The 25,030-nt window shown below is 36.0% G+C and overlaps 3 protein-coding genes across 3 annotated transcripts; 1 reads left to right on the top strand and 2 right to left on the bottom strand.

Annotated features, from left to right (window-relative positions):
* Nucleotides 1-2,678: 2,678 nt before the first annotated feature.
* Nucleotides 2,679-10,214, bottom strand: LOC131804409 (uncharacterized). The gene is made up of 2 exons (XM_059127251.1): nucleotides 9,795-10,214; nucleotides 2,679-3,845 (listed from the first exon to the last, which is right to left on the bottom strand). The coding sequence occupies exon 2, from the start codon at nucleotides 3,843-3,845 to the stop codon at nucleotides 2,811-2,813; it is 1,035 nt and encodes a 344-aa protein (XP_058983234.1). The 5' UTR covers nucleotides 9,795-10,214; the 3' UTR covers nucleotides 2,679-2,810.
* A 567-nt stretch (nucleotides 10,215-10,781) lies between these two features.
* Nucleotides 10,782-11,452, bottom strand: LOC105262271 (uncharacterized). Its single transcript, XM_011296832.2, has 2 exons — nucleotides 11,071-11,452; nucleotides 10,782-10,915 (listed from the first exon to the last, which is right to left on the bottom strand). Exons 1-2 carry the CDS (start codon nucleotides 11,450-11,452, stop codon nucleotides 10,782-10,784), a joined length of 516 nt encoding a protein of 171 aa, XP_011295134.2.
* Nucleotides 11,453-15,554: 4,102 nt separating this feature from the next.
* LOC131804366 (uncharacterized) lies at nucleotides 15,555-23,319 on the top strand. Its single transcript, XM_059127198.1, has 2 exons — nucleotides 15,555-15,578; nucleotides 21,433-23,319. Exons 1-2 carry the CDS (start codon nucleotides 15,555-15,557, stop codon nucleotides 23,317-23,319), a joined length of 1,911 nt encoding a protein of 636 aa, XP_058983181.1.
* Nucleotides 23,320-25,030: the final 1,711 nt, after the last annotated feature.

The following is a 25,030-nucleotide window of genomic DNA, read 5'->3' as shown; positions in this document are numbered from 1 at the left end:
AACTTCAGGTTATATTGATTTTCCAATAAGTTTTGCAGGCTTTCTTCTATTTTTTTTTCTATCTTCGCATCCATAGTTCCGAATAGGATGTGCTGGAGTGACCCGATGAACTCTAATGGCGCTCGTTTGGGCCTCCTACTAGTTCTCGAGAACAAGAACTCGTTAGTGTCTTGTAGACTCCGAACCTGCCTCTCCATAGTTCTTAGAATATTGTCGCACTGCGGCTCGAATATCTGCAACTTTACGCATAGTGGCATCATCGTTTTTAACACGGTCTCGCATTTCTCCATGGATTCAAAAAAATGGAAGCATATTAAAAACTATGATCATGTTCCATTTCGAGGCTACAACATTCACTGATCCAACCTGGTCCAAGTATAGTGCGGTTGACTCCTGCAGCTCTGTGATATTGGTTAAGCTGTCAGCGACCGTAGATTTTACATGAGTTAAAGCAAGAAGCAAAAGCACTAAGTAGCCTGCCAGATTGCCGGTTCTCTTTCCACTGAAGCTGTCACGTTTTTCATCAGTTTTTACGCCTTCTAATGGGCACAACTTGTTCACGGATCTCTTTATCAACCCTGCTTGGGTTTTTAAAGTGGCGACTCTTACTAACCCATCCGGTCCTGGATGGACATCTTCGACTTTACCTAACGGCCATCGGCCAGGATGTGTTTCCTCATTCTTAACTATCACCACTTGTCCCCTCTGTATATTCTTCTTTTGGGTTTTCCACTTGTATCGTTGTTGGAGTGTTTCTAGATAGTTTGATTTCCATTGCTTCCAAAAACAATTTTTCATTTTCTGCACTTGCTTCCAACGATCTAGGGCTGTAAACTTGTGTTCGTTGCTCGTTTCTGGATAGCTTATCAAGGGAATTCCGATTAGAAAATGTCCAGGTGTGAGGACTCCCACCTCGCCAGCATTATCATCCGTGTTATAAAGCGGCCTCAAATTTAACACGGCTTCGATCTGATATAACCAATAACTCTTCGTAAATGATATTTCATTGATTTAACCGCCGCTTCCCATATTCCTCCGAAGTGGGGACTTGCCGGGGGAATAAAATGCCACTGCACTCCTTCTGTCGCTAATATAGGTGCTAGGGCGTTATTCTCCTTCATGGCGGCCTTTAAATCCCTATCCAAATGTTTAACTGTTCCAACAAAGTTTGTGCCGTTGTCAGAATATATATGACTACTTTTACCTCTTCTGGCAAACAAGCGCTTTAGGGCTTCCAGAAATGCTTCTGACGTCAAACTGCTAACCGGTTCCAATTGAATTGCCTTTGTTGTCATGCATATAAATACCGCAATGTATCCTTTATATGTTTTCTGACCTCTGCCATTTGAACACTTCATGTATATTGGTCCTGCATAGTCCACACCACAATGTGTAAACGGTGCTGATACATTAACTCTATATTCTGGTAACATTCCCATTAGCTGGCATTGATTTTCTCGTTTATATCGTATACATTTGACGCAACCCCGATTCAGCCGATTTAAGTTGTTTTTCAATCCAATAATCCAAAATTTTCTTTTTAGCAAATGTTCCACTATCCGATTTCCACCATGGAGCGTTTTCACATGTGCGCCCTTAATAATTAGATCACTCAGCTCTGATTTATTGAGTATTATAGGATGTTTATGATTATACGCTAGCGAAGCTAACTGTAATCGACCTCCAACACGCCATTCTCGTCTAAAAAGGGATTTAATGAAGTCAGCTTGTGTTTGTGATCAATCGGCGTATCATTTCTTAGTCTCGTGACAATTTCTGGAAATTCTTGTTGTTGATTTTCTTCGCTGTTTGTTGCTGTCACTTCAAAACCGTATTGTCGCTTGAATCTCTGCTTATCTCCATCTTCTATAGACCAAACTGAATTCAAAGTTTGATATCTTTGCTTCAAGAATTTTAGAACGTCGTTGATATCTTGAATTTCCGTAGACTTTTGTATTGTCTGTTCATATTGTAACAGACTCTCTTTATCCAATTTGCGCACTATTATGTGTGCCAGAATTGGGTATGCATCTCCTAGTTTCAAATTCATGGATTTGATTCCCTCAATGCTCTCTATAGCTGTATCCAATAACTTCTTGATACTGTGCACTGATGATCCATTAATTCTTGGCACATCTAATAGGCTGTCCACATAATGTGTGAATAGACTCTGTTTTTAACTTTACCTTTGACCTTTTTTCCTTTTTTTTGTATAATTTATTAGATATTTAATTTGTAATTGTATTTCATGTGTTGTTTTATTGTAATTCAAATCTTTGTTGTTTGTGTGTATGTACAAATGTTTGATTCGTTTAATGTATAATTTTGTTTGTTGTAACTTAATTTGTTTAATTTAGAATTTGTTTTCTGTTAATTGTGTACAATGTTGTAATTCAATTTTTTTGGTGTTTGTACAATGTTAATGTTGTTCTTTATAATGTAATGCTGTGTAATGTAATTTTAAATTTAATTTTTAACTAGTTTGCTTCACGATTCGATTTGATGATTTTCGCGGGCACTTGTCGATTCACGGGGCACTCGATTTGTATGTTGTCGCTCTCAAGATGTTTGACGAACTGTCCGGGAATATTCTGGCTTTGGGCTGCCAGAGCTGTTGAATATTCCAGGATTTATTGGAAATTGCTTGGCTAGCGGCAGCACGTATGCATGTATTTGTTAATATGCACCAATGAACATATTGTGTACCGCTAGCCGAAAAATTTAAAATTCAAACGCACAGTAGCGACCAAAAGTATGGTCACTGACCATACATTCTCCGCCCCCATGACTCCGTGCTAATATGCGTCTTTTCACATCGATGGCATGTTCCTAATTGGTCCAGCGAAGACATATCCCATGTTAGTGTTGTACGCCTGAACATCACCCACTCCAGCCGCGGTACATCCATCTTTTCTTATGGCAGAATACGTGTCTGCGCCTAATTCCAAGTCTATGGGTACATTGCTTCTAGGGTCTGGGTCCGCAAGTGCTTGCTCTGTAAAATATGAGGTTGGGTCATCTAGTATGGGGTCTGAATAAATTCGTCTCGGCAGCTCATCTGTCACAAGAGCATTGACCTTCAGCGCCCATGTTGAATTAGATCGCCGGCTCATTATTTTGAAGGTCGTAAAACGACGATCTTGGTATAAAAATGACCTCAGACCCATCCGTTGGAAGGTAGAGTACCCTATGCGGGACATTACAGCTGACTTACTCAGCAACGCCCGTATCGTATAGTGGGTGTCTATATCTTCGGTGGTAACTCGCAGCATGACAGTGGGTACAAAGACGAGATCCCACGAAAAAGGCGGCTCGTTTATTTGAGCGGGCTGTAGGGTATCCTCGAGCTGTGGCGCCCCATGTAGCATGGTGTGGTGTCGATAATCGCATCGTCGGCAACCCGTAATGCATGGACAATCGGGGGCCAAATGCGATCGTGCCAGACAGTTTCGACAGTATCCCCGCCGCTCAGTGGTTTCGTATCTCTGATACGGAGTTTGGTCTTTAAACCGCTGGCACGAGCTCAGAGCATGGTCCTGCTGACACAGTCCGCAGGAGTATTGCCAATGGCCTGGCCGTGCTCCTCTAGCTCTGGGGGCTGGTCTATTTTCAGAACGGCTACGGTGACTGCGATCAGGACTCGGGCGGCGTTCGAAGTGTCGGGCTGGGTTGCTTCTATTGGGTACTGGTGCTGGTTCGCGGGCTGGGTGGGCTTCTGGTGGATGTGGGTTGCGGTCGGGGCGTTGCGGGCTTCTTTCTGAAATTAAGCGACGGGATTCTCTCCTTTCAGGGCGTCTTGGGCTCTCTTCGTCTCTCCAATTCTGGACTGGTAAATATGCTGCCATCTGTGAAAAAGAGAAGAAGGAGTACTAATTCTTTGAAAGGAGGGGTCCGACTAATTAGTCGGAAAATAACTTGACAACCTTCGTTATGGGTCGGCTGATGTTGCCACCAGCAGTTTTTATGTCTACTACTCTAACATTTTGATCTGTTCCCTGATGGGTCTTGATAATTCTCCCGAGTTTCCACTCATTTGGTGCCAAACGTTCGTCTTTAATCACAACTAAGTCACCTTCTTTAAGGTTATCCTTTTGATATTTCCATTTCGTACGTCGATGAAGCTCATGTAAATATTCAACCTTCCATCGATTACACAAATATTGGGAGATTATTTTTAACCTTTTCCATCTATTAACCAGACTAATATCTTGATCAGAAACGTCGGGTTCGGGCGGAGCTAAAATCGCGGTACCGATTAAGAAATGACCTGGGGTTAAAGGCGCGTAATCGTTAGGATCTTCGCTAGCTGGACTCAAGGGTCTAGAGTTAAGACATGCCTCTATGCGGGTTAAAATTGTAGTGAATTCTTCGAAAGTAAAGTTCATTTTTGGCATGCTTTTTCTTAAATGATTTTTAAAGGATTTAACCCCGGACTCCCACAAGCCACCCATGTGCGGAGCGCCAGGCGGGATAAATTTCCAACTAATATTTTGATGAAAATTGTTTTGAACTGTACTATTTTGTATATTTTTCATGAAGGCTAGTCGATCCCGCTTTAACAGATCAACTGCTCCCACAAAATTGGTCCCGTTATCGGAGTAGATACACGACGGACAGCCCCGTCGGCTAATAAATCTAGAAAAAGCGGCAAGAAAGGCATATGTCGACAAGTCACTTGTGGGTTCCAAATGAATGGCTTTGGTAGCGAAGCAAACAAACAAACAGACATAACCTCTCGTAATGAAGCAGGCTCTGCCAGAATAACTTTTAATATTGAAGGGTCCCGCAAAATCTACGCCTGTATTCATAAAGGGTCTTGCCAAGAGAGTTCGTTCAGGAGGTAGTGATGCCATTATTTGATTCTGTGTGCGTTTCTTGTAAATTAAGCATATTTTGCAATTATGTATTGTTTGTTTAACCAACGATTTTAGTCCGAATATCCAGAACTCGGACCTTAATAATCTGGTCACCAACTGATTACCGCCGTGCAATGTGATCTTGTGAGCAAAATCTACTAATAGTTTGCTTAATATTGCTCCATGTGGGAGTATTATTGGATGCCGTTCATTGTAAGTTAGCGCAGGCGATTGTACTAATCGGCCATTAGATCTCATGATCCCTTTTGAGTCCAAAAAAGGATTGAGTGTCAGTAATGAACTAGAAGACGATATTCGAACTTTCCTTCCAAGTGATTCATAGTCGGCTGCGTAAAAGAATTTCTGGGTATGAATTATGCAAGCACGTTTACCATCCTGAATTTCTTCAGCGGTGAGTTCCATTGAAGAGGTTCTAAGATTTCGTCTTTTTATTCCAGTGTTTTTCCAAAATCTTAACGCATATGCATATGATCTGTAAACCCTTGTCAAAGATGAGTAATTTTTTAGAGGGTCACTTTCTTCTTCGAATAGAGTCAGTGCTTTTAGTGTTTTTGTTTCTAAGTTTGTATCATCGGGAATTTTATGTGCTGGCCATCGAACTTTAGGAATTTTGAGCCATTGCGGTCCATGCCACCAGAGTGTGTTGTTTATAAGTTCGCTGGGTGGGCATCCGCGACTGGCAATGTCTGCGGGGTTATCCTCAGAGTCTACGTGATTCCATTGTTCGGCTCCACTATTTTCTAAGATATCAGATGTACGATTTCCCACAAAGGCTGACCAATGGCAAGGTGGTTTTTTCAACCAAGCCAGCACGATTGTTGAGTCTGTCCAGTAATGAACCGAAAAGTTTGATATCTGGAGATTGTTCAATATTGTTGATGCTAACTTCGCCAATAGGACGGCTCCACAAAGTTCTAATCTGGGAAGTGAAATTTTTTTGATTGGAGCAACTCTTGTTTTTGCAGTAAGCAATGACGTTTTGATTTCGTTGTCTTCATTCTGTAGTCGGATATATAATGCTGCTGCATATGCTTTTTCCGAGGCATCGCAGAATCCATGAATTTCTACAACACTATTTTTGGAGTAATTTATCCACCTTGGGACTTTTAAATGCTTAATATCTGCGCTATGTTTAACAAAGTTTTGCCAGTTCAGAAGTGTCATTGTTTTCAGAGTGTCATCCCAGTTTATCTTATCAAGCCAAATTTGTTGCATAACTAGTTTGGCGGTTACTACAACGGGAGCAAGCCACCCACATGGGTCGAATAATTTAGCAATTGTTGAGAGAACTTCCCTTTTTGTATAAGCTCTTCTAATGTCCATTGAGGGTGGAGTGAAATTGAAAAAGTCTCCAGCAATGTTCCAACGTATTCCAAGTGTTTTTGTCGAGGCGTCATCGGAAATATCCAGAGAATTCACTGGGCTAAGCTTTTCTTTGGGCAGGTCATTTATTAATTTTGGATCATTAGCAGTCCACTTCATTAGCTCAAATCCAGCGGATTCCATAGCAGCTGCTAATTCCTTGCGAGATTTTATGGTCTCTTCGATCGAATGACCTCCCGCTAAGACGTCATCAACATAAAGGTTTTCCAAAATTACTTTCGATGCTAGTGGATAAGTGTCTTTTATGTCTTCAGCTAATTGAATGAGAGTTCGAAGAGCCAGGAAAGGTGCACAATTAACCCCAAATGTTACCGTTAACAATTCATAATCTTGTATAGGGTCAGACGAAGATTTTCTGAATAATATTCGTTGAAACTTTGTTTGACTAGGGTCCAATAAAATTTGCCTGTACATCTTTGTAACGTCAGCATTATAAACGTGTCTGAAAAATCTCCACTTTAGTACTTGTAATACAATATCTTGCTGTAAAACCGGACCTGCATATAGGTTGTCATTGAGACTTCGCTTGTTTGACGTTGGACTTGATGCATTGAAAACAACTCGTAATTTTGATGTAATCTTTTCAGGTCTTATGACTGCGTGGTGTGGCAGATAATAGTTTGGAGTCTTGTTTATGTCATTTGAAGATATTTTTCTCATATGCCCGAGTTCTAGATATTCAAGGATCGTGCTATCGTATAATTCCTTTATCTCCGGACTTTTCATAAGCTTTCTTTCCATTCTATAAAATTGGGCTAAAGCAATATTTCTTGATTCTCCAATTTCTTCGCATTTTTTGAATGGGAGGGTCACAATATATCGCCCTTCCGAATTCCTTTTGGTAGTTTTCAAGTAATTTTGTTCACATAATACGTCTTCATCTGATCTCAAAACCTGTTTTGGGGTCTCTTCCACTTCCCAAAAACGTGTTAATATTTTTTCCATCGATGTAGTATTGCAAAGTGATATTTGTCTCTTCTTTTGTGATTCATCCTGTAAGGGTCCGCCAATTATCCATCCAAACACAGTTTTTTGAGCTAATAAGGTACCAATCGATTTCATAGGTGTTCCAACTGTAAAGATGAGTGGGCCTATGTCCATCCCTTAAACGATTCTTTAATTTCTCAGTAACAAAGGTAGATTGTGATCCAGAGTCGATTATAGCTCGTGCGTCGTAATAATGACCATTCGCTTCGATTTGAACCATGGCTGTAAAAAGTAGGGTGTCTCCTGGACGAGGATTAACTTTACCGTCATCCTGTAGTGTCAAAGTTGTTATATTCGCGTTTTCTTGATTTGATGTGGACTGTATTAGTGTTGTTAGAGCGGCAGCACTGGTGCTAGGGCGTGCTTCCTCTTGTGCTGTAGTTCCCTTATGTAACATAGTATGGTGCTTCAAATTACATGTTCTGCATCCAAAACGACTTTTGCAATCTTTCACGCCATGGTTAGACGATAAACAATTGTAGCACAGGTGTGCCATTTTGACCACATGAATCCGGTCATTTACGTTTTTAGCGATAAATTGTGGACAATATCGTATGAAATGATTAGATTTGCAAATTTGGCACGTATTTTGGTACTGAGTCTGGGATCGCTGCTGAATGTTTGCATTTTTACCCTTGTAATTTTGGGCTTTCTGGTTAATATTCGCTTGAAAACTGCTTGTAAATCTCATTTTCTTTGTATAATCGTTTCTGCTCTGAGTCTGCTGATTTGGTTTTGACAAGTTTGGTTTTATGTTCCCTACTGATTCAAGCGTTTTGAATTTGTGGGTCAAAAAATTGTTAAAAGCTTTCCACGATGGTAGAGTCTTGCAATCTTCTATCCATTATCCAAATATAAAAAAACTTTTGAATATTGTCTGGGTCAACAAATACTCTATAAACGCTAGATTTGGATAAATAATTTTTTTGACAATTTCTTCTTCCAAGTTTCTTCAAAAATTGTAATTCCACAGAATTGTGATATATTTAGTAATTTATGCGGCAAATAAGTTTCCAAATTGTTTAAAATTTTAGATATATTCTTTCTTTCATAAAAAGAAATATTGTGGGTCGCAGATTAGATTATCGCAGCACCGATTTTTTAGAATATTATAGAGAATCAGCAAATATTTTTTGGGTCAAGTGCCAGCCGTTCACCAGAATAAAAATTCCAAAACGTTTCCAAAAATATTTAAAAAATTGTTTAAAAAATATATTTTTTTGAGACTTCGACAAAAATGACTTATTCGTAAAAACTGTTGAGTCAGAAATCGCATCTTAAGTTTTCAAATTTGTTCATTCAATCAAAATTCCAAAAAGTAGATAATTTTGTCGAAAATCCAAAAAAAAAAATACGCATAAATGTAAAAGTGTCTCTCCAGAAATTTTTCTATGTACCCCAAGATGAAATGTATGATTTAAAAGTGATATGGATTTTTTTTCCAAAAATTTTGAGAAGAAATACCAGAAAAGATAAGACGCTGTATCATATGTAAGATTAAAAAATTTGACTTTGCAATTTTTAAGGTTAGTTAACCTTAAAAATGTTGGTGCTTTTCCGCCAAAAGAAGTTTATGATAACTTCTTGTATGTTTAAAAGACAGGTCTTATTTCCAAGAATTCCCAAAATAACTTTTTCTCAAAATGGCGTTTATAATTATTTAGTGATATTCCGATGTGTCTGTGTTGATGCAAAATATTTCTTGTGGATGTATGTATGTGTCAGGGGGTAACCAGCAATTTTTCAAAAGAAAATTTCCACACAAAATATGTACGATAGCAAGGTTATTTGTATTGGTAAATTATGACGCCAAAAAATTGCGCCATAATATTCCACGTAGATTTCGTGTTGTTTTTGGTATGTAAAATATTTAGCAAAATGTCTGATAATTTTTCTAAGTTGTTGTACCGCCATTATGACGCCATAATTTGCGCCAAAATTGGTTTCCAAAGATCGCAAGTTAAATGTAAATGGATTATTCCACAAAACGAGAGGGCAAGTTTCCAAAAACAAGCATTGATTTTTCCAAAACATGTAAATAAATAAGTTTTTTTTTTTCAAAATGGCCCCAAAATTTTATATTTAATAAGGGTGTGTTGATTTGCCAAAGGTTCCACTGTAAACGGACAGACAAATAAGTTTCAAAAGAGAGTCTTAACTTTCCAGCTTTCCACAAAACGACGGAGAGAAATTCCAAATTTTCCATAAAATGTTCTCAATTTAACAATTTACGGGTTAGTTTCCATAATTTGGAAACAATTTTCCACAATTTCCAACTATTTTTTGAGAGAAATCTAGATGTTTGTGTGTATGTGTAAATAAGGACGTATTTGTGTATTCCCCAGGTCTAAATAAAGGGTCAACATCAGTCCAAGATCCCAAATAACGCTGAGTTTGGGTCAATTGTGTCAATGGGTGTCAAATTATATGTGGAAAACAGCGTTTCTATCATCTAAAGGCACAGTGTCGGTGTCAAATTTAGCCGCACACTGCAATCCTTTCTCGATTCCACGCTCAAAAGCACAAAAAAATGTCATTCGTACTCACTTTGCCTCTCTTTGTAAAGTTGGGAATGTGTTGTGTTACCCCTCGGTTCTTGTTCTTCCTTCTGTTGAGTCTGGGTTGTTTTGTTGGTTTTTGTTTGTTATACCCGAACCGTTGTGTCTTTTTAATTGTCGTTTTGCTTGCTGCTTGTTATTTTTCTGTGGATATAATAAATTTATTATTCACTATTTTTATTATTATTATTATTTTTTAATTATAAAATTAATAAATTTTATATATTTTTTTCTGTTTGGACCCACTGTGGTTTACTTTTTTTTTTTCTTTTTAATTTTTCCACTGGTCTCTCATTCGTATATTGTTGCTTTATCACTATTGCTTTCCACTGATCACTGTTCTGTATTCGTATGCATGTGTGTGTTTTGCCAGGGTCTACTGTTTTGTTGAAACACTTATTTTTTGTTCTTTTTTTTTTCTTTTTTTCACTTTGTTTTTTGTTATAACACTTTTGTTGAATGTATTTTCATTTTTTGATTTATTGTTTACTCACTGTTTGCTTTGGTTTCTTTTTGTTGTTCAATTTTTATTGTTCACTTATGAGTACCGTTCACTTATGAGTCAGTTCACTTATTATGAAATTTTTATATTGTATTTTAATTTCACTTCACTTGCACTTTTTTTAATTTATTTATTAAAAAACACAATCTGGCTCGTCAAGGACCAAATGTTTTTAACTTTACCTTTGACCTTATTTCCTTTTTTTTTGTATAATTTATTAGATATTTAATTTGTAATTGTATTTCATGTGTTGTTTTATTGTAATTCAAATCTTTGTTGTTTGTGTGTATGTACAAATGTTTGATTCGTTTAATGTATAATTTTGTTTGTTGTAACTTAATTTGTTTAATTTAGAATTTGTTTTCTGTTAATTGTGTACAATGTTGTAATTCAATTTTTTTGGTGTTTGTACAATGTTAATGTTGTTCTTTATAATGTAATGCTGTGTAATGTAATTTTAAATTTAATTTTTAACTAGTTTGCTTCACGATTCGATTTGATGATTTTCGCGGGCACTTGTCGATTCACGGGGCACTCGATTTGTATGTTGTCGCTCTCAAGATGTTTGACGAACTGTCCGGGAATATTCTGGCTTTGGGCTGCCAGAGCTGTTGAATATTCCAGGATTTATTGGAAAGTGCTTGGCTAGCGGCAGCACGTATGCATGTATTTGTTAATATGCACCAATGTACATATTGTGTACCGCTAGCCGAAAAATTTAAAATTCAAACGCACAGTAGCGACCAAAAGTATGGTCACTGACCATACAGACTCCTTTTATTGTCGTACCTTTTACGTAATGCTTCCAAAGCCCCTTCATATGCTGAACTGGTTAACGGCATGTTTCGAATAATCTGCAGTGCATCCCCCTTAAAAGCTGACCGTAGACGAAACAGCTTCTCTTGATCTGAGGCATTTTTATCTTCGTGCACTAATGTGCGAAATAATTCATAAAACGAGTTCCAATCTTCACGACGTCCACTAAACTCTGGAATTTTTATTTTTTCGACCATTACGGATTTTCTTTCTGCCGCTTCTAAAGATGTCAACCATTCTGTTATTTGCATCTGAGCTTTGTTGAAATCTTCTCCGGACTGCTCCCACTGATCTTCCGTAAAATCATTTCCGGCACCTTCTCTCGCCATTTCTGATCGAATGTCGAGCAGTCTGTTCATCTGGACTTCCAGTCTCTCAAGCAGTTTTGTTAAATATAACTTGTCTTTTTTGGTTTCGACCAGCTTTATCATAGAAATATGGTATTACTGCGATATTTCCTACCTCGCGCCGTCTGCAACATAGCATCTAACACTTTGAAGATGGCGTATTGTTGAGAGTACATTTCTTGGCAACTAGGCATTTTGATAAGTCCTTTTAAAAATGTTGTTGTAGTTGATCGATGTTTAATTTTTTTTTTTTTTGTAGATTTGTTTTTTTTTTTTTTTGTTTGCGATTGTTGATCAATGTTGTTGTTGAGTTTTGTAGATTGTTATATTGTGGTTGGTGAGTTGTTTAACTGCTGTTACCACACTTGATGTTGTTAAAGTTGTTTGTTCCTAATGTTAAATAGTTTTTGATTGTTGTTGATTCGATTTTAGATGTTTGCTAGTTCCTTGACTTTCGCTAAAGTGAGCGCTCGATGGACCAAATATTTGAGAGGAGAATGAAAATGCTCGTATGATGCTTGATTCGACACCGAATTTATTTTTTCATAATTCCATCTTAAGTGCTAGCTTACAAAATAATTCTTAACCTTACACACTATCTAGCAACCCTTACTTTCTATTCAAGAATACATATGAATTGGTGACAGACCAACGCGACTCATCTTGCGTACATTGTCTTGCCTGCATATCTCTTGTGGGGGTCATAAAATCTTTATTACATGCTCGTTATCTTATGCAGCAGGCAAACACAGCGTTGGGTAGATTATAATTTACAAAAACTATTAAAGATAGTCGTACGTAAATAGTTCAATACAAAATTATCACTAAACTGAAGAGTAAATTCTGTTGATAAGAATGTAAGTACTTAGCATAAGTAAACTAAAAACTAAATAATATTTAGATAAGCGTGTGAAACACCAATCCCATTTCCACACACATGTTTGAGTCTTTCAAACATTCCAATTCCGTTACTCATTCCAAATTTCATTAAAAGTGGAGATACATATCGTGTTTGGTATATCAAATGCTTGAAATCGGCCGAAAATATATATGGGAGCTATATCCAAATTTGAACCTATTTCAATAGTACCACGTACCAAAAATTTGGAGACTGTATCTGTAGTCGATCAATAGATATGTGCATATACAAAATATTCTTTTGGAGGTACCTCCGATTCTGATGCTATATATCCAGTTCCAAGTGGAATTTCAAACATTTATATAGCCCATGTTACTTTCAGGCGATGTTGTAGTATACATAGAAATTTTTGAGAAAATCTGTTCAGCGGTTTTCGAGTCCATAAATTACAAACAAACAAACATTTTCCTCTTTTATAGATATAGAAGAAAGATTATCACTCAAGTTTGGTGTGACCGCGTTAAATTATGGCGACATCATCTATTCAGTTTCACTACCAGATAATTCGGTACTACTGATGTTTTCAGTTAATAGCTTATTATCTTCTGAAATGATATTGTTCGTATAGTTCCATTTATCCAATAAATACATAAAATCTATATATAACAATTTTGTCCGTTGTCATATTTAAAAAAAAGAAAAGCACTACAAATGTACTTTCGAAAATAGTAATTCAAAATAAAAAAATCATGCCAAATAAATCACTACCATTGTGTATTTCAAAAGTCAAAATGAAAATGTTAAAGTTTCACATTTTTACGCTATTTTTTTGGATTGTATCCTTTTCTGCCAAGAGACAATTCCAATTTTGTCTGAATCGTTAAAATCAGATAAACGGTTCTTGAGAACATCTATAATAGCCCCATGTCAAAATTCAGATCAATTTTTGATATTGTAAAAAGCATTCAAATGAGCTATAATTTAAAATTTGTATTTAAATCCCGTACTGCGTGGTATTCAGTTTTGTCCACCTCATACTTGAACGCAGAATGTTGGCAGAATAGCCAAAAAAAATTACTCTTTTGCTCCGATTACCGTAAGATGGGCATTAATTATTTATCATTTAAATTGTGCGGTGGAGATCCAATAAAGTTACTTTATAATTTCGTATTTTTTTCATGTTTCTGCCACAATTTACGTTATATAGACGTACATCCCAAATCTACGTTCCCAACCAATATTCTCTCGGGGGTTACAAATTCAATGGATTACAAAATTTTCTTTTCTGACCACACATTGGTTGGGAAAGTGGACTTGGGGGTATACTAATGTGGGGACTATACTTAAATAAATTCCTATGAGGATAATTATCTGTAAGATGATTTTCTACCCCAAGGGTTTTTTACCCCAGGTAGCCTCAAGACTAAGATGTGTACTTTTCCGAAAAATAAAAATTTATAAGAAGAGGTTTTCTTCCCCCTTAGAAACAAAGATGTCAAATAAGGGCAAAAAAATGAAAAAAGTGGCCAAGACCCCGAAAATACCTTAAATCATATGATGGTGATACCAAAACGTGATAATTTTTTGCAAAGATGGTTTCTTCTTAAATTATCAACATAAGCTAAAATTAGTACGAAAAATATGGTTAAAATGTAGAATATACTTGAAATCGGGTTGTTCCGTTATCAGGGGTTATGACCCATATCATGATCTGCTAAAGCGATTAAAGGTATCTTGAATGTTTAGGAAGAATTTCTATTTTGCGTTCTTTATAGTCGGTATTTGACTGATTGCAGTCCCAATGTATTTTGCATTTTGTGTTCTCATTTGACAATTTATTGTCATATGAAAGGAGCAGGTCCACTTTTTTAAATTAACCCCATAACACTTCTTCGGTCATTTTTGTTTGTTTAAATGTGTTCGCATCTTCCAGCTGAAGCACGATGTAGGTCCTGGAGTAGAAAGCATTTAACATCGTATTACGCCCTCATTTCATTTTAAATATTATTCATTCAGAATTCAAACCAATAAAAACATGTACACTTCAATATAGAAAAAAGAAAACTAATCTTCAAATGGTTCGCTGATTTTTTGCGGCAAATTTTTAAGGTCCTTACATAGTTTGTCGGTAGAATGTACTATTATTTTGAAATTCGATTCCATTGAAAAATTGTCGATTTTTCCCGATTTTAGAATTTTCATATAAAGCGACAACGGATAAAATTGTTATTTATAGATTTTATGTATTTATTGGGTATTACGAATAAATACATAAAATTTATAAATAACAGTTTTATCCGTTATGGCTTTATACTACCCAAAAAAACCTACACATCATATTAGAATTAAAAAAAACACTACAAATGTACATTCGAAAATAGTAAGTCAAAATGGAAAAAATATGCAATATAAAACATTACTATTGTACATTTTAAAAGTCAAAATAAAAATGTTCAAATTTCACATTTTCACGCGATTTTTTTGGATTCTATTCTTTTCTGCCAAGAGGCAATTCCGAATTTGTCTAAATCGTTAAAATCAGACCGGCGGTCTTTATGTTATAAGAGTAGTAACTAACACAACTTTCTTTTACATATAGAGAGATAGATTTAAAAGTAGGCGAGTTCCTCAGCCCCTAAATAAGTACTTAGGGTTGGATGGAAAGCCAACAGTATCTCGTGTAATAATTATCAAACCGATATCTTCACTATTTTGGCAAATATAAAGATTTTAGATAAATCGTAATAGTGGGCGTAAAAGGAAGCGTGGTTAATATTTTTTTCTTTAAAAACCTAACTCGGGGTATGACGAACGTTTGTACAAAAAATTATGCAAATCGGTCCAGCCGTTTTCAACTGATTCCGTTACCAACAAACAACAATTGATTTTTATATATATAGATATAGAAAAAAGTTGTCCTCTATAGAGAGTGTTTCGTCACCACACGTGGATCCTTTTACAGAATATAAATATAGAATTTTAAAGGTATCGAACAGAAAAAGTGGTTAAAATCATAAGAAACCCGAACATCGAGAAGCACCGATATATGGGACAATAGGAAATCATGAACCTATGTAGTCAATTGTTTGCTACGGTGGTTGGTATATATTGTGAACATCAACAATGAAATGTTAAATACATCCGTTGAAAAATGTGGCTTAAATCTTCAAAATACTGAATACTTGTACCTCAAAGTATGGGGACTATTTGAAAACGTGGAACTATATGGACAATGTTCTGCCACAGGAGGTAAAATCTATAATGATCTCTAATTATCGAATATGAAACAATTTCATTAGAAAATGTGGCTTGAATGGACAATATACAAAATATCAGGTGGCACAGTTATGTGGGGGCTGTACGAAAACCTAGCTATTTTCCCAATATTTAGTCCTCGATATAACAAACCAATAATAAGTACTTGTACCAAAATTCATCCACTTCTGCCAACTCCTTCTATTTTTGGCCTTAAAAAGTACCAGTATATATCCTCAGGTTTTAACTAAATTTACTTCGACTCCTGTTATGATTATTCGAACGATTAATCCTCCATCGAGGCTGTTCCGAAGGAATGGGCCAGTGTTGTATTATTTCATACCGGACCTAAAAAAATATGATATAAATATATTGGTTTGGACTACATCGACTACCTCTTTCACTTTATATGAAATATGTGATAAACTGTTGAAATATGTGTGACTTACCAGATATAGTGAATCGAAGTATTCCAGTTTCTTCATCTAATACAGATAAAAATACTGGTATGGGCAAAATTTGGTTAAGCAAGTGGTAAAGAATCGCTGACTTGTTTCGCAAGTCATGACAGATAAAAGTTTTGAAAATTGTGACCCTTTGTGGGTTAGGTACCAGAAAGGGGTTCGCAGATGTATATCATCTTCACAACAGACCTTGTGTTACAAAAAATGTTTGTATGTGTGAAATTTGAAGAGAATTGGATGCTTATTTCGATCCGTTTGAGCATTTTGTTTTCCAAAATCTTAAACCCTACGTGGGGGAGGCACCAGAAGAAATACCATTTTGTAGGCAGCCGTGAATCCGGAGATAATCAGTGGTGCATGATGAGTCAGTTTGTTTCGGTTATGCTTGAGAGAATTTGGAGTAGTGAAACTCATGATTTGTTTACGATATTATCCGATACACTACGTAGTTGCTGTGATTCGAAGCCGGTCTCTGGTGTCAAGTCCTAAGGACTAGGGGAAGACACAATCTCACATAGTGTTTTTGTGTATTTTGTATTGAGGTTTTAAGTCAGTTACAAACATGGGTGGTATTTTCTACTACTAATTTTCTACTAAAAACTCCGGCTCGTTAAATATATGGTTCTTTTATCAGCATAATAAAACCGATGCGTTCTATTAGTGCTCATGAATTTCATATACATCTTTCGGAGAGGCACGCTTTGATATTTTTGCAATGTTTCATCCAACTCAAAAAAGATTTCACGGCACCAAATTTCGTTACCAATTGTGCTGCTGATTTTAAATTCTACGTTAGCTTCTATGGCTGAGGTTTGCAGAAACTAATTTTCTTGGTAAACTCCTTAATTTGGACTTTTAACCCATTATCTTCCCCACCTATTACTGCACGTTGCCTTGAATTGCTGCATTTACAGTATCACCCATTATTTGTTTGATGGCGCTTGGGCGCCACTGTGTTGTTTATTTTATTTATTAGCTTTTATTTATTTTTTTTTTATTGAATACAACTTATTATCACATATAATATTAACTTCTTAATAAATATTTTTTAAAGGATTTGAATATATTGACTGTGCAACAATAGATACTTTGTATGTGTGGTTAACTTATATATTTATGGATAAGATATTTTATCTGTTATAAATAATAGACCGGTATCTTCCAATAGTTGCTATTTTTAATTATTTTAATTTTATTTTGCCGCTGAAATAGCCGGAATCTGGCATTTCCGATTTTTACGGGGTATGTACTCACTCGAACAAGGTCGAGCATGTCCAATAACTCAGGACATTACATCATATGAGATGTTAATCAATTAAGGTTTATTAAAACTAGTGAGTTAAGATATCTTATTATAAATTTAACTAGAAATTCTGTTGCGCGTACTACAAGTAAAGTTAACCGGATTTATTATGTAAACAGGTTTTTAATCTTTTATATACAGATACATAATAAACCGTGGTACAATAATTCAAGGTAACCTAATTTCAAATAATAATTTTCTTGTCAAATTTAACTGCATAGAAAACAGTTGCCTAATTTATTTATATACAAACATCTGGAAAATGCGATTTTGTCAAAAGAATGATTAAAAAAAGTTGTAAACATACGATTGTCAAGGTTGGCTATTTAATTCTGCCATATAGCGAAATAAGATCCAATAAAATGGTCAAAAATGTTGTTATTTATTTTTCTTTCGACGCCTATATTAATTTGAAACTCGACAAACAGAATCTGTGCCGTATGACATTTGCTTAATGCATTTCCGGGTTAAGCTATTTATTTTAATAATGCACACAACAAGGGAATGCATGTCACATTGCAATGCATTAGGAAGGTCAAAAAAAATATTCGTTTTAAATGAATATATGTGGATTTGAAAATTGTTGCTACTTTTTAAAAAGTGTTTGTTTGGTATAGATTCGATTAAAATGAAGGGGTGTTGAAAGATAACAAGTAAAAAAGCAGTAAATTCGACCGGGCCGAACTTTGAATACCATCCACCATTTGAAAAATTTCAAAAAAATAAAATAAAATCCATTAAAAAATTCAGTTAAAATCTTTAAAATACCTAATATCGGAAGGTGCCGATATATGGGAGATATACGATATTGCGGACCTATATAGACAAATCTATGTCTGGGGGTAAAGTACTCATAAAGAACTTCTTTTGTAGATTTTCAGACAATTCCGTTGAAAAATGTGGCTAAAATCGACAAAATACCTAATATCGAAGAGTTACCGTTATATTGGGGCTATACGATATCGTGGGCTTATATAGATAATAGCTGAACCCGGTGCACTTCGCTACCCCTTTTGATTTTATATGCATTCACAATTTTATTTACGAATATATGTTGGTTAAAAAAAAAAAACAAATTTAAAAATTAAAAAAAAAAATATTGCACTACTTTAATGCGTAAATAACCAAAACCATTAGAAAAGCAGTAACATGACATACATAAACGAAGGGTTTGTCCTTCGGATTTATTTATTTCATAGCAAATACCAAGCGTGCAGTAAACTGCAATATTTTGAAGTTGAGTGGCATTTCTATTGCAATTAGTGAATTTGAGATAGCAACATACTTCGCCGTAATAAGCGTATTTCAAATCAATTGTTGTGTTGGTTTTTAGTGTTAGCCTAAGGCGTTGTGGGTCATGGCTTCTTATTAAAATCCTATCCCAATCTGATCCGATTTAAATATAATTTCAAAAAAATTACTTTTACTCCAAACTCCGCCACACCTTTTATATTTCATTGAAATTGGTGCGTCAAATATGTGAAATCGGCCGATAATATATATATATAATCTTAACTAATTTCCAATTAATTTGTCACATTTATTATTGTAACCAAATTCCGCCACACATTCAGAATTTCATTGGTATCGGTCATATATATCATGTTTGGTGCATAACATGTATGAAATCGGCCGAAATATATATGTCAGCTATATCCAAACCTCAACTGATTTCAATATAATTTGGCAATTTTTTCCGGTGCCAGATTTTGTCTCTCTCGCTTTGGGTGCATCAAATATGTGAAATCGGCTGAGTATATATATGGGAGCTATAATCAAATCTGAGCGTATTTGAATATAATTTGTCAAATTTATTTTTGTACCAAATTTAGGCACTCATGCCGAATTTCATTGGAATCGGAAATACGTATCGTGTTTTGTGCATCAAATATGTGAAATCGGCGGAAACTATATATGGGAGCTATATCCAAACCTGAACCGATTTTAATATAATTTGACTAATTTATTTTCTAATCAAAATCCAGTTACATATTCCAAATTTTTTTGGAATCGAACATACATATCGTGTATGGTGCATAAAATACATGAAATCGGTCGAAAATATATATGAGAGCTATATCCAAATCTGAATCGATTTTAATATAATTTGACAAATGTATATTGGTTTTAATTTCCGCTACACATTCCAAATTTCATAGAAATTAGAGATACATAGCGTGTTTGGTGCATCAAATGCTTGTAATCGGCCGAAAATATATATGGGAGCTATATCCAAATCTGAACCGATTTCAATATAATTTGACAAATTTATTTTCGGATTAAATCCCGTCACGCATTCCAAATTTCATTGGAATCGAACATTCATATTGTGTTTGAGGCATCAAATGAACGAAATCTGTCGAAAATATATATGGGAGCTATATCCAAATCTGAACCGATTTCAATTTAATTTGACAAATTCATTTTGGCTCCCAATTCCGTTACTTATTTTAAATTTCATTACAATTGGAAACACATATCTTGTTTGGTTTACCAAATACATGAAATCGGCTGAAAATGTATATGGGAGCTATACCCAAATCTGAACCGATTTCAATATAATTTGACAAATTTATTTTCGGATTAAATCCCGTCACACATTCCAAATTTCATTGGAATCGAACATTCATATTGTGTTTGAGGTATCAAATGAACGAAATGGGTCGAAAATATATATGGGAGCTATATCCAAATCTGAACCGATTACAATATAATTTGGCAAACTTATTTTTGTTCTAAATTCCGTTACGTATTCCAAATTTGGAGACTGTATCTTCAACCAATCAATAGATATGTGCATATAAAATCTGAATTTTTGGGAGGTACCTCCGATTCTGCTGCTATATCTCCAGTTCCAAGTGGAAATTCAGAAATGTATATAGCCTATGTTACTTTCAGGCAATGTTGCAGTATATATGGAAATTTTCAGGAAAATCTATTCAGCGGTTTTGGAGTCTATAAATTACAAACAAACAAACATACAAACATTTTTCTCTTTTATAGATATAGATATCTTACAGGGGATAAAGTACTCACAAGGAACTATTTGTATGGAATTTCAGACAATACCATTGGAAAGTGTGGCAAAAATCATCAAAATACCGCTATATGGGGGATATACGATATCGTACCACTTATGGGGGCTATACGAAATCGTGGACCTATATAGACAATTCTCTTTCAGGGGGTAAAGTACCCAAAACAAACTCCTTGTGTGGAATTCAGACAATTCCGATGAAAAATGTGGCTAAAATCATCAAAATGCCGAATATCGGGGGGTACCGTGATATGGGGGATATACGATATCGTGGACCTATATGGACTATTCTCTTTCAGGGGATAAAGCACTCAGAAGGGACTCCTTGTGTGGAGTTTCAAACAATTCCGTTGAAAAATGTGGCTAAAATCATCAAAATACCGAATATCGGGGGGTACCGTTATATGGGGGCTATACGATATCGTGAACCGATATAGCCCGAACTTGACCTGCCTGCAGACAAAAGACAGATCTGTGCAAAATTTTAGCTTCCTATCTTAATTCGTTTTGACTGTAGCGTGATTACAACAGACGGACGGTCATGGCTAAATCGTCTTAGAATTTTACACTGATCAAGAATATATATACGTTGTTGGGTCTAAAATGATGAGTTACAAACGGAATGACGAACTTAATGTACCCTCCATACTATGTATGGTGGAGGGTATACAAACTCGTATTAATGTGTATTGAGACATAATTACAAAACTGAGCCTGTTGTTTGAATAGTGTGTAAAAAGATTGTGTATTTACAGTTTATGTAGTTCCCTGATTCGATTCTGGGTGTTTCAATTTTTGAGTAATAAATAAATCAATCTATTAGACCAACTGGAAACAATCAAAGTCAAAAGTGCTACTAATAAAGGGTTTTATTTGTGGCCAAAAGTCAGATGTTAAGCTAACTGCATTCTTTTAAAAGTAAGGCATTTTTTGTGTAAACTAGAATAATGCTTTGAGAAATAAACTATCTTTAATTTGGTTCAGTTTTATGTATTCTTATAAATGTAATAAACTAATTATTTTGCTTTTGATTATTTTTCTTAGGTTTCAAGAAATAGTGATGTTACTTATGTAGATAATAGCTTACAGCATCATAAAAAGCAATTGGATATTTTAAAGGAGGATCGTTTGTGCCATTTAAACAATCGAATATGTGGCAATGCAGAAATGCAACGCTTTGGGAAGCAACATCAAACGCAGTCGTTTGCTCCTATTTCCTTGCCTCCTTCGCCGCCCCCATCATCATACAACATTGCTGTACCGGCTATAACTGCCTGTGATCTTCCATCAGCATTGTTACCACATCCCGCAAAGTTTGCCATTCAACCAATGTGGTCAACTGCGGCCATGGCAGCTGCCCACATACAGGCAGCCTTTGCTGCTGTCTCTGTGGCAGTAAATAGTGATCCAAACAATAGCAGTGACATCAGTGGTAAACTGCCTAAGGTCGAGTCTGTTTTAGCAGAGGATTGTGCGTCATTGGTCCAAGGTTCTTCTCGTATAGGAGAGACAGATGTAATCTCGTGTGTCGATTCTGATTTGAAGCTCAGTGATGTTATCACAAACGCTGCAGCTTTATCGCCTACACATGTGCGCAACGTGATAAGCAATAGTCGATTGGTTGTACCACCACCGGCCCCTGCTTTATTGTTGGCTGACAATCCAACAATTCCCTTAACGACAGAAAATGAGCCTGGTATCGATGATGAAATAGATGGCGGTTCGGATGACATCAGGACTGAAGATTGTAAGGCTGCGTCTCAACAAAATTTAACCGTATTGACAAATGAAGCGAAGACTTACAATAGTGGTGGTACAGATGTGCCTTTGAATTTATCAAAACCCCGATCATCTTCGGGCTCTCAACAAATACAGCAACATCAACTTCAAGAGAGTGGAAGTCTTACCCCTGTTTCAATGGAAAATGTATCGAGCAATTGGCAATCCATGTCGAGCGAGGACACAAAACTTTTAATATGTCGCCTATGGAACATACCTCCAATAGAGGAAGTAGAATCTGCTTCGTCGATGGTGCCAGTGTCTCCCATTGTACCAGTATCCCCTATTGTCCCCATGGCTACAAGTGATAGTGATAATATATCTATGCCTCAGACAATGTCGAGTAGGGGAAGCAAACTAAAAACCTACCCATGTTCTACCAAAAAACCAGTTTTGGAGCAATTGAATGTACTGCAAAATGATCAGCATGAGGTAGAAAATCAGCATTCTATTTCCTTCATAGCCAAAGAGGGACGATCCACTACACGCGAAGGACACAGCTATGGCCATTCTTACCATAAGCCACATATCAAACGACCTATGAATGCATTCATGGTGTGGGCCAAGGACGAACGCCGTAAGATTCTAAAGGCTTGCCCCGATATGCACAACTCAAATATTTCCAAAATATTGGGTGCCCGTTGGAAGGCAATGTCTAATATTGACAAGCATCCATATTATGAGGAACAATCGCGTCTTTCTAAACTGCATATGGAGAAACACCCTGACTATCGGTACCGTCCAAGACCAAAGCGTACTTGTATAGTTGATGGAAAGAAAATGAGAATCTCGGAATACAAAACGCTTATGCGAACAAAACGAGCAGAGATGCGGGAAATATGGTACAGGGATGCTGCGCCTGGCGTAAGTGTAACACCCCCAGGCGATAGGAGATTTTGCCACATGACACACTGTGACGACGATGATTTCCAAGCAACCCTGATGACCGCCGGGTGTAAACCAAAGGATATTGCAAAATTTGAGAAATCCTCCTCGGACATCGTTGGCGATTGTAGTTCAAACACTTTGGAATGCTCCAATCCCAATGATAATGACATCAATGCCGACCGTTACCAATCAAAATGTCTCAATCGTCCTGGGATCTCTCATGATGACAATAATTTAAACATGCATTCACGTGACGATGACTGAGTCGGTGGCGAGTTCAATGATCGCAAATCACAACAATTATACTTTATGGTCAAGGATAGGGGACTAGAAATTCAAAGCATGAAGATCTATATCTTAATCTTAAAAAGCAAATTTTATGGCGCTAAACCTAAAATAATGATAAATAAATTGAAAGAAATTACCAATACATTCAAATAAAAAAAGAAGTGTTTAATAGAAAAAATTTTATCGTATACTCTTAGCGCTAGCAGGTGGTGCTGAATTAGTAAATTTAATAATATTTTAAACCTACGAAAGGCAATATACTTGCAATGCGCTCGAGCGCACTACTGCTAGCATTCAGATGTCTATGTTCTTTTTCTGCGTTATAGAAAATCAATTGTTCTAAAATATGTGTTTATATACGCAGCTACGTTGCGAAAAAGTAGTAAAACGTACAGTCAAATTAAAACGAACACTTGAATAGAAGTAACTTGAATTTTTACTAGACAAATTTGGGCGTGAAAAAGTAGAAGGTGATATGTTGCTTTTAAAACCTCCTTACTTACCATATATTCCTTTTTCTAGTCTTATCATTAACTCATAAAAACAAAACTGATAACAACCAAAAAAGGAATGACAGTTTCAAACGATCTTCGCCTTAACAAGGCAAAACTCAAAAATTCAGCCGAGCCTGGCTGTGGGATTTGAACCGCGGACCTCGGTGTGCAGCCAACTAGAAGTTGCCGTCTCTACGTTCAGAGCCATTAACCCGTCTTCCTAAAGCAGCACTAAAACAAGTGTATGCATTGGAAGCAATGTAGTTGTTGTGGACAAAAAATCCATCACTACAAAAACAAAACTTTGCTGTGAAAAAGATCTGCCAATAGAACTTGAGTCGAACCTGGAGAGTTTCTAGTGTATAATTCGCATATGCTAATTTGCAATAAGTTCGAAATATATACTACTTTCCAGAGAACGGCCCTTGTAAGCCATCATCCACACCAAATATGCCTGATGAGCCGCTTAACCAACGGCGAAACGCGTCGCATAGTGGTGAGTGTGTGATAGTGTCTATCTGGCTTTCCTTTTCACTGCAAATTTCAGATCATTAAGCTCGTCTCGAAAGAGAAAACAAACACATAAATCATAAAACATATGATCTTCGCCTTAACAAGGCAAAACTCGAAAGATATTAATATTTTTAGAAAATTTTGAGAAATGGTTTTTTGTCGGCCTTTTTATTTGATTTATAAATAATAAGCTTTTTTCGAGCTTTAGGCTATTTTCGGATTTATTTTATTGATTACAATAAGATGCTCCCAATATTTCGCAATTATCAAATTGCATCTTCAGGGGCAATCTATTTTAGAAAACATAATTATTAATATCACAGCATTTTGTTAGGGGCATAATTATATTCAAAAAAAGAGATTTCTTACATTTACATAAAATAGTCAGATTTACTTAACAGCTAATGTAGTTTTTACTACCAATGTCTGGTGTTATTATTGCACAGATTATATCTATATATTGCACGATCTCTTCTTTGTCAAGTGTCGATAACAATAAGCTGCATTATCGGTATAGCTTTTGTAATTGATCTTTTTGTTTGTTGGTATGTTATTTATATGCAGCATCGCCAATGTTAACCTACTGTTGTAGTTATTCTCCGTCTGTAATACTCGTATTTTGTCAAAGTTTGGTATGTGATTGTTAAGTTTACAGTGTTCTGCAAGTACTGTTTTTTGAA

Source organism: Musca domestica, unplaced genomic scaffold, assembly GCF_030504385.1.
Source record: "Musca domestica strain aabys unplaced genomic scaffold, Musca_domestica.polishedcontigs.V.1.1 43, whole genome shotgun sequence".
Taxonomy (NCBI): domain Eukaryota; kingdom Metazoa; phylum Arthropoda; class Insecta; order Diptera; family Muscidae; genus Musca; species Musca domestica.
The sequence above is the reverse complement of the archived record's forward strand: the minus strand, read 5'-3'. Positions and strand labels throughout refer to the sequence as shown.